This window comes from Culex pipiens, chromosome 2 (assembly GCF_016801865.2).
Source record: "Culex pipiens pallens isolate TS chromosome 2, TS_CPP_V2, whole genome shotgun sequence".
In the NCBI taxonomy this organism is placed as follows: domain Eukaryota; kingdom Metazoa; phylum Arthropoda; class Insecta; order Diptera; family Culicidae; genus Culex; species Culex pipiens.
In genome coordinates, this window is record NC_068938.1 from 199847013 (window position 1) to 199857008 (window position 9996).

Sequence of the window (9996 nt, forward strand, 5' to 3'; positions counted from 1 at the left end):
TTTAGGTATAATCCAAGATGGCGGACCGTGGTTATTCCTTATTTCTAGGTATTTATACCTAAATTTGAGGTATTTTCTGGAAAAGTGAGGGATCCAAAATTACTGATATTAAGGTATAATCCAAGATGGCGGACCATTATTATTCCTAATTTTTAGGAATAAATACCTAAATTTGAGGTATTTTCAGAAAAAGTGAGGGATCCAAAATTACTAATATTTAGGTATAATCCAAGGTGGCGGACCATGGTTATTCCTTATTGCTAGGTATAAATACCTAAATTTGAGGTATTTTCTGGAAAAGTGAGGGGACCAAAATTACTTATATTTAGGTATAATCCAAGATGGCGGACCGTGGTTATTCCTTATTTCTAGGTATTTATACCTAAATTTGAGGTATTTTCTGGAAAAGTGAGGGATCCAAAATTACTGATATTAAGGTATAATCCAAGATGGCGGACCATTATTATTCCTAATTTTTAGGAATAAATACCTAAATTTGAGGTATTTTCAGAAAAAGTGAGGGATCCAAAATTACTAATATTTAGGTATAATCCAAGATGGCGGACCATGATTATTCCTTATTTCTAGGTATATATACCTAAATTTGAGTTATTTTCTGGAAAAGTGAGGGATCCAAAATTACTGATATTTAGGTATAATCCAAGATGGCGGACCATGGTTATTCCTTATTGCTAGGTATAAATACCTAAATTTGAGGTATTTTCTGGAAAAGTGAGGGATCCAAAATTACTGACATTCAGGTATAATCCAAGATGGCGGACCATGATCATTCCTTATTTCTAGGTATAAATACCTAAATTTAAGGTATTTTCTGGAAAAGTGAGGGATCCAAAATTACTGATATTCAGGTATAATCCAAGATGGCGGACCATTATTATTCCTAATTTTTAGGAATAAATACCTAAATTTGAGGTATTTTCAGAAAAAGTTAAAGATCCAAAATTACTAATATTTAGGTATAATCCAAGATGGCGGACCATGGTTATTTTTTATTGCTAGGTATAAATACCTAAATTTGAGGTATTTTCTGGAAAAGTGAGGGATCCAAAATTACTGATATTTAGGTATAATCCAAGATGGCGGACCATGATTATTCCTTATTTCTAGGTATAAATACATAAATTTGAGGTATTTTCTGGAAAAGTGAGGGATCCAAATTTACTGATATTCAGGTATAATCCAAGATGGCGGACCATTATTATTCCTAATTTTTAGGTAAAAAAATCTAAATTTGAGGTATTTTCTGGAAAAGTGAGGGATCCAAAATTACTGATAATCAGGTATAATCAAAGATGGCGGACCATTTATTCCTTATTTCTAGGCATAAATACCTAAATTTGAGGTATTTTCTATAAACGTGAGGGATCGAAAATTACTTATACTTAAGAATAATCAAAGATCAAATTAGATATGCAGGCAGAAGAAAACAATGGTTTATATGATATTAATATTTTTATTTATATCAAACACAACTAATTCATAAATGTTCTCACCTAAAAATGAATATTAAAATTTAAATTATATTTTATTTTTTCAATGCATCTTTATTTTTAATATTAAATTTATCTTTTTTATAAATATTTTGGTTTTTTTATGTTTTAATTTTTTAATAGTTAAATATTTCAGTATTTTAATATTTCAGTAGTTAAATATTTAAATATTTTGATATTTTAATATTTTAATATTTTAATATTTTAATATTTTAATATTTTAATATTTTAATATTTTAATATTTTAATATTTTAATATTTTAATATTTTAATATTTTAATATTTTAATATTTTAATATTTTAATATTTTAATATTTTAATATTTTAATATTTTAATATTTTAATATTTTAATATTTTAATATTTTAATATTTTAATATTTTAATATTTTAATATTTTAATATTTTAATATTTTAATATTTTAATATTTTAATATTTTAATATTTTAATATTTTAATATTTTAATATTTAAATATTTTAATATTTTAATATTTAAATATTTTAATATTTTAATATTTTAATATTTTAATATTTTAATATTTTAATATTTTAATATTTTAATATTTTAATATTTTAATATTTTAATATTTTGATATTTTGATATTTTAATATTTTAATATTTTAATATTTTAATATTTTAATATTTTAATATTTTAATATTTTAATATTTTAATATTTTAATATTTTAATATTTTAATATTTTAATATTTTAATATTTTAATGTTTTAATATTTTAAAATTTTAATATTTTAATGTTTTAATATTTTAAAATTTCAATATTTTAATATTTCAATATTTCAATATTTTAATATTCTAATATTTTAATATTTCAATATTTTAATATTTTGATATTTCAATATTTTCATTTTTTAATTAGGTATTTTCCAAGAGTTATGCTGGCAGAAGAAAAACAAAATTTTAAATGATATTAATATTTTTATTTACATAAAACACAACTTTTGCATAAATGTACGTACCTAAAATAAATATTTAATGATTTGAATATTTCAACATTATAATTTTGTATAATATTATTTAATATATCTTTAATATTTCAATATTTATTTATTTTAAATATCTTTTATTATTTTAATATTTTAATATTTTTACACTTTCAACATTTTAATCTTTAAATATTTGGAATTGTAGAATATAAGATTTTTGGAGTTTTAAAATGTTTGGAATTAGAGATTTTTAAAATTTTCTCTCTCTCCCCTCTCTTTCTATTTTCTCGCTCTTCCTGTTCCCTGCTATCTCTCTCTTCCCTTCCTCTCAATTCAACTTTTTCTCTTTCTCTCCTACCCTCTCTCCCTTTCTTTCTCTCCTATATTTTCTCACCTCTCTCTTTCCCACCTTCTCTCTACCTCTCCTACTCTCTCTCCTTTTCCTAATATCTCTCTCCCTCTCCTACTATCTCTCCCTCTCCTACCATCTCTCCCTCTCCTACTATCTCTCCATCTCCTACTCTCTCTCCAACTATATCTCTTATCTCTCTCTTTCTTCATCTTTGCCCCTCTCACTCCCACTTTCTCTCTCTCTTACTTTCTATCTCTCTCTTCCTCTACCCTCACCCTATCTCTTTCCCACATTTTCTTTCGCTCTTCCCCTCCAGCCTTCTCTCACAAACTCCCCCTTTCTCTCCCTTTTCTACTTTCTCTCTCCCTTTCCCATTTTCGCTCTCTTTCATTCCCTCTTCTTCTTTCTTCTTTCCCACTTTTTCTCTCCCTCTCCTCTTCTCTCTCCCACTTTCATTTTATTTCTCTCTTTCTCTTCGTCTACCCCCACCCATTCACTTTCAGTCTCTCATACACACACGAGCACACACGAGCACACACACACACACACACACACACACACACACACACACACACACACACACACACACACACACACACACACACACACACACACACACACACACACACACACGAACACTTTCTCAAACGCATACATACACACACCCGCAACGTCCAACCAAATCACAAAAAGATAAAAATTGGTTCGTCAAACTCAAACTCGATACAACTTTTCATTCACACAATCGCCATGGTCGCACAATCTCCACGGTTGGGGTCCGTTTATACTTCCCCTTTCCAGCTCTTCCGCAAATATCCGTCCCGAGATCCGTCCTCCAGAGCACGAGAGGGAAGTGGCGGCTTTTTTAATTCCGCCGGGAGTTGAAGGTTCCGTCCTCCTCCTCCTCCTCTTCCACAAGTACGCGAGCCACACTTCCTCTAACAAGGATGCTCCGGGTTCCGTTCTCCGTGCAGAACCGGAGAGCCACTTTTCTTCCTGCACAAAACTTACCTTGCCAAAGTTCCTAAGTTTTCAGCAGCACTGCGGAACACCAACTCACAGCCACGAAATTATTTTGTTTTGACTTGTCAAAACGTGAATCGCAATTTTAGAACTAAAAAAAATACTAAAATTTAGGAATTTTTAAGAAGTACTTCAGTGTTCTAAAAAAATCCTAAATTTTAGGAAGAAAAAAATACTAATTTTTAGGTATAATTTGACAAGCTAGAACATAAGTTCAAAAAATACTAAAAATTAGGAATTTATACCTAATGTCCGTTTTGCGTGCATGCATTATTTTGCCCTCATCTAAAGATACGCCCTTTTGAGAAATCCACCTTTGACAGGTTTCATTCCACTTTCGTTTCGTTCCAAACGTCAAAAGTGGATGACTCGATTTGTGACAATTCAAATCGCAAAATTTTTCAGAGTTCAAAGTTTTTAATAAATAATTGCAAATAGTGACCAGTTGTTCAAGTTTTTCCGATAGAAGATAAACACAGAGCGTCGTACGCAACATGGTAAGTGCGGATGGTGGCCAGCGGCGGCGGATTACGGTCCGGAACCGCCCCCGTAACGACGGCTGATAACACTCCCCAAATAATTTGCTCTTTCTTCCTTGCTCTGTTGCCCTGTTTGTGTAGACCGAACAGCAGATGGACTGTGCCCTGGATCTGATGAGACGGCTCCCCCCGCAGCAGATCGAGAAGAACCTGATCGATCTGATCGACCTGGCCCCGGCCCTGTGCGAGGACCTGCTGACCTCGATCGATCAGCCGCTCAAGATCGCGAAAGACAAGGAAACGGGCAAGGACTATCTGCTGTGCGATTACAACCGCGACGGTGACTCATACCGCTCGCCGTGGTCCAACACGTACGACCCGCCCCTGGAGGACGGTTCGATGCCGTCGGAGCGGCTCCGCAAGCTCGAGATTGAAGCGAACCATGCCTTTGACCAGTACCGCGAGATGTACTACGAGGGTGGCGTGTCCTCGGCCTACCTGTGGGACCTGGACCACGGCTTTGCCGGGGTCATCCTGATCAAGAAGGCGGGCGAGGGCAATCAGAAGACCAAGGGCTGCTGGGACTCGATCCACGTCGTCGAGGTCCAGGAGAAGAGCTCCGGCCGGACCGCCCACTACAAGCTCACGTCGACGGCCATGCTGTGGCTGCAGACGCACAAACAGTCGTCCGGAACCATCAACCTGGGCGGCAGTTTGACCAGACAGGTAACGCTATCCACACGCCTGTTAACTCTGCTCAACGCAACCATTAAACCCGTTTCCCCCAATCCCACTCCCTTAGATCGAGCAGGACGCGCCGGTCAGCGAGAGCAGCCCCCACATCGCCAACATCGGGCGCATCGTCGAGGACATGGAGAACAAGATCCGCAACACGCTGAACGAGATCTACTTTGGCAAAACCAAAGACATAGTCAACGGGCTGCGCAGCATCCAGTCGCTGGCCGACACCAACCAGCAGGCCGCGATGAAGAAGGACCTGGCGGCGGCTCTGCTACGGCGTACCGGCAAGGGCGAGAACTAAGGCGCGGCTCTCTCTCTCTCCCTTTTATTCTATTCTAACAAAAAAAAAGCAGAAGCGCGAGCAGGATGGAACACAACCGATAATGATAATGATGATGTTTTCGAATTATATGATTTTTCCTTTTCTTTTATTAATCAATCGTGTGCTAAAGAAGACGAAACGAACGAACAAGACGAAGACAAACAAAAACACAGTAGAAAAGCAGAACAATGTATCCCCGCATCATGGAAAAACCTTTTTTCGAAATAAATTTTTCACAGTTAATTAACCGGAAGAAATTGGAATTTGTGTTTTTATTGGTTCGCCGGTTTGTTAGGTTTGTTTTGGTAAGTAGATGAAATGATTTTCAAAATTTCATTTTTTTGATTTTGATGAAACTTTGTTCACGCATTTTGCATCATTAGATTTTCCATACTAGTCTCCATACAATTGTGGCGGCTGGTCATACAAAATGGGTACATAAATATATGAAATTCTGTATCTTGAGCAGAGGTTTTCTGATCAATTTTGGTGTCATCGGCAAACTTGTAGGTAATTGGGTCCAAAAATTGAGCTTGAATTGATAATATTATTCGATTTTCAATGTTGAAAATTTAAACTTTCGCAAAATTTTCTGATCTCTTCAATACAAAAAATTTCAAAATTTTGAAATGAAGCTTAACTTTTGAAAAGGTTTGGAATAGATATTTCACGATGTCTAAATTAAAAAAAAAATGCAATATTTTTATAGAAAAGATCAGAAAATTTTGCAACAGTTAAATTTTTTGGCACCTTCAAATATATTAATATCAGAGGTTTAGAATCTTTGCTTTCAAAGAATAAAACTTAAAAAACGAAAATATTTGCTTGCTATAAGGCCGTTGCAAATATTTTTCAAAGTTTATGTCGACCCCCCCCCTTTCAAACTTGGTCCGAAAAATCAGGGGGCAAAAAAAAATGTTTTCTAAAAAATATTAACATTTCAATGGAAATAGAACTGAGAACAATCTAAAATGCCTTTTTCTGCATTGATAATCATATTAAACATGTTTGGACTCGTCTGAAAATATTTTGAACTTTTATGAAACAGCACCGCAAAAACTTTTTTTCTCGCAAAAATAAAATTTTCGTCGGTACATAGAAATTTTGGAAATCAATGATTGCAAAACAACTGGACAGGTGTATGATGAATTTTAAAACACTTTTTTCATTCAAATGTTGACATTGTGGTCTGTAATTTCAATTTTTAACTTTTTTTATTTTTTCGGTAGCCTTTGAAAAAAAGTGCCCTCTGATTGAAGGGATTATTTGTCTTTTTGTGTTTAAATTTTCAGTATTTAGATTTTAGTTTCAAATTTTTAGTTTTAAGTTTTTCGTTTTTAGTTGTTACTTGTTAGTTGTTAATTTTTAGTTTTCAGTTTTTAAGTTTTAGCTTTTAGTTTTTAGTTTTTAGTATTTAGTATTTAGTATTTAGTATTTAGTATTTAGTATTTAGTATTTAGTATTTAGTATTTAGTATTTAGTATTTAGTATTTAGTATTTAGTATTTAGTATTTAGTATTTAGTATTTAGTTTTTAGTTTTTAGTTTTTAGTTTTTAGTTTTTAGTTTTTAGTTTTTAGTTTTTAGTTTTTAGTTTTTAGTTTTTAGTTTTTAGTTTTTAGTTTTTAGTTTTTAGTTTTTAGTTTTTAGTTTTTAGTTTTTAGTTTTTAGTTTTTAGTTTTTAGTTTTTAGTTTTTAGTTTTTAGTTTTTAGTTTTTAGTTTTTAGTTTTTAGTTTTTAGTTTTTAGTTTTTAGTTTTTAGTTTTTAGTTTTTAGTTTTTAGTTTTTAGTTTTTAGTTTTTAGTTTTTAGTTTTTAGTTTTTAGTTTTTAGTTTTTAGTTTTTAGTTTTTAGTTTTTAGTTTTTAGTTTTTAGTTTTTAGTTTTTAGTTTTTAGTTTTTAGTTTTTAGTTTTTAGTTTTTAGTTTTTAGTTTTTAGTTTTTAGTTTTTAGTTTTTAGTTTTTAGTTTTTAGTTTTTAGTTTTTAGTTTTTAGTTTTTAGTTTTTAGTTTTTAGTTTTTAGTTTTTAGTTTTTTAGTTTTTAGTTTTTATTTGTTAGTTTTTAGTTTTTAGTTTTTAGTTTTTAGTTTTTAGTTTTTAGTTTTTAGTTTTTAGTTTTTAGTTTTTAGTTTTTAGTTTTTAGTTTTTAGTTTTTAGTTTTTAGTTTTTAGTTTTTAGTTTTTAGTTTTTAGTTTTTAGTTTTTAGTTTTTAGTTTGTAGTTTGTAGTTTTTAGTTTTTAGTTTTTAGTTTTTAGTTTTTAGTTTTTAGTTTTTAGTTTTTAGTTTTTAGTTTTTAGTTTTTAGTTTTTAGTTTTTAGTTTTTAGTTTTTAGTTTTTAGTTTTTAGTTTTTAGTTTTTAGTTTTTAGTTTTTAGTTTTTAGTTTTTAGTTTTTAGTTTTTAGTTTTTAGTTTTTAGTTTTTAGTTTTTAGTTTTTAGTTTTTAGTTTTTAGTTTTTAGTTTTTAGTTTTTAGTTTTTAGTTTTTAGTTTTTAGTTTTTAGTTTTTAGTTTTTAGTTTTTAGTTTTTAGTTTTTAGTTTTTAGTTTTTTGCAAATATTTTTCAAAGTTTATGTCGCCTCCAATTTTAAAATTGGTCTAAATAACCAAGGGGCAAAAAAATCCAAAAAACTTCAAAATTTCCATGAAAATAGAAGTCTAATCAACTGAAAACAATCTAAAATGAATTGTTCTGCATTGATAATCATATTTAGCATGTTTGGGCTTGAAAATATTTAAGAAATTCCAATGTACCGCAAAAAAATTATTTTCAGCAAAAAAAAAATATTTTTTTTGTCAATACTTAGATATATTGGAAACTAATGATGGCAAAACAACTGGACAGGTGCATTTTAAAACACTTGTTTCATTAAAATGTTGAATCCATGGCTCGTAATTTAATTTTTTATACTTTTTTATTTTTTTGCCCACCCTCCATTTTGGTCAGAGTCGAGGGACATAAACTTCAAAAAATATTTGCAACGGACTTTTTAGTTTTAGTTTTGAAAAAAGTTTCTTTTCGATACTAATGCTGGAAAGTTCAACTTTTCAACACCCAACTTATAACTTTTCAGCACTGGTTTTGAAAGGTAATAATGTTCCATTCTGTAAAGAAAAGTAGGCCGTTTCGTCACTCGAGATATTTGTTGTTGTTGTTGATGATATTTCAAAATGAAGATTATTTGAATTATGCATTTAAACACGGGTAAATATTTTAACGGTGCACATCAACCAGAGCTTTTGCACCCAGATTTTTGTTACAGACATTTTAGTCTCTTGAAAACTACGGGTACTATCGAAATATTTTTATATTCATCCCCTAAAGTACTGTTCACAAAGTAATTTACAACAAAGTTTGATTAATTTTACAATCCCGTTATTGCAGGATTGGGTCCGTAAGTTTGACAATTTTAGAATAAGAAGACAACAACTTCCATCGTTGCTGTGCACCCTTAATTTGTTAATAGGATTTTCACAAAAAAATCTTTAGTAAGATATGCTTCTTCAAAACTGCGATCAACTCAGTAAAAGAGACAACATTTTCGTTGAAGATACAAATTAGATTATGTTTTTTTATTAGGTGTTTATTCATAATTATAATTGAATAACTTATTCAAAACGAATAGTATTAAGAAAAAAATGGAAAGTAGCTTTTCGTTTAACATGCAATAGAATAATTTCTGGGTATGCAGTACAATTTTTGGTACACTCACTCTTGCTTTATCACTGAGAAATTGGAAAATTAAAGTACCGAGAAAAAGGTATGGTTAATTGTGTATAAAATAGTTTGAATAGAATATTTATATTAAAGTTAACTTATTTTCGGTGCACCTGCTGAAATAGTGTCGTTTGTTTTCTGTGTAGCTTGTTGGTTTTATACCTTTCTTGTTTTTTTTTTCTCTTAGCAGCGATTCTAACTCTATACATAGGATACAATATATAAAAAAGTTATTTTTTATTCTTTCACAATCACTATTGTATAAATATTATGAAAAAATGGCTAGTGATAATAAATATACGTCGTTTACCAATAGTTAATTGTTACACACTGCACGAATATCCTATATTCGAATTTAGACATATTTTTTCCTCTTCTGTTGAACCTTGCCGTTCCTGTCGTCATCAATCGCTTAGGGAAGGGGGTGACTGCCTTTTTGTTTTTTGGAATCAAGTGTTTGGAAGCAAACGGAACCTACCGCAAGTGGCTCTACTTCTCCTCCAAACTGAGCCGCAGCACCTCGGCCAGCATTTCCTCTTCCCGTTTGCGTTCCTCCTCGCGGCGTCGTTCCTCCTCCTGGCTCAGCTTGATCGCTAGCTCCAGGTTCGGGTCGAGGTAGTCCGGTATGCTGTCCACTTCGTCCAGAGCGGCGGCGACCTGGCCATTGTCGAGGCCAGCAGGTCGAGCAGGTACAACAAGATCTCCGCTGCTAGCATCACCACTATGCTGTTGCTGTTGCTGTTGCTGCTGATAGCCCGTGATCAGTGATTCTTGCAAAGCTCTGTGGATTACAACACATAGAAGCGAGTTGGTTTCCTCTAGCGATAGTGGTGTGTGTGTGTGGGTGGGTGGGAGGATCTTTGTGTTTTTGTGTTGTACAAAGTTAGAGGGTTAGGTGGTTCATGCGAAGCTTT

General features: G+C 31.8%; 2 protein-coding genes across 4 annotated transcripts in view; one reads left to right on the plus strand and one right to left on the minus strand.

Moving 5' to 3' along the window:
- Positions 1-4167: 4167 nt before the first annotated feature.
- On the plus strand, positions 4168-5628 carry LOC120425518 (F-actin-capping protein subunit beta). Its single transcript, XM_039590067.2, has 3 exons — positions 4168-4326; positions 4450-5034; positions 5111-5628. The coding sequence occupies exons 1-3, from the start codon at positions 4324-4326 to the stop codon at positions 5348-5350; spliced, it is 828 nt and encodes a 275-aa protein (XP_039446001.1). The 5' UTR covers positions 4168-4323; the 3' UTR covers positions 5351-5628.
- A 3275-nt stretch (positions 5629-8903) lies between these two features.
- The window catches only part of LOC120425534 (ankyrin repeat domain-containing protein 13D), a 34481-nt gene continuing 33388 nt past the window's right edge, over positions 8904-9996 (minus strand). For all 3 annotated transcript variants that reach the window (XM_039590092.2, XM_039590091.2, XM_039590090.2), the window contains one exon: positions 8904-9863. In XM_039590092.2, the coding sequence (XP_039446026.1) occupies positions 9572-9863 (292 nt within the window). In that variant the 3' untranslated portion in view covers positions 8904-9571. The remainder of the gene's footprint in view (positions 9864-9996) is intronic.

Coding starts and splice junctions, on each gene's coding strand:
- LOC120425518 (XM_039590067.2), top strand. Junction 5,035..5,110: donor GCGGCAGTTTGACCAGACAG/GTAACGCTATCC, acceptor CCACTCCCTTAG/ATCGAGCAGGACGCGCCGGT.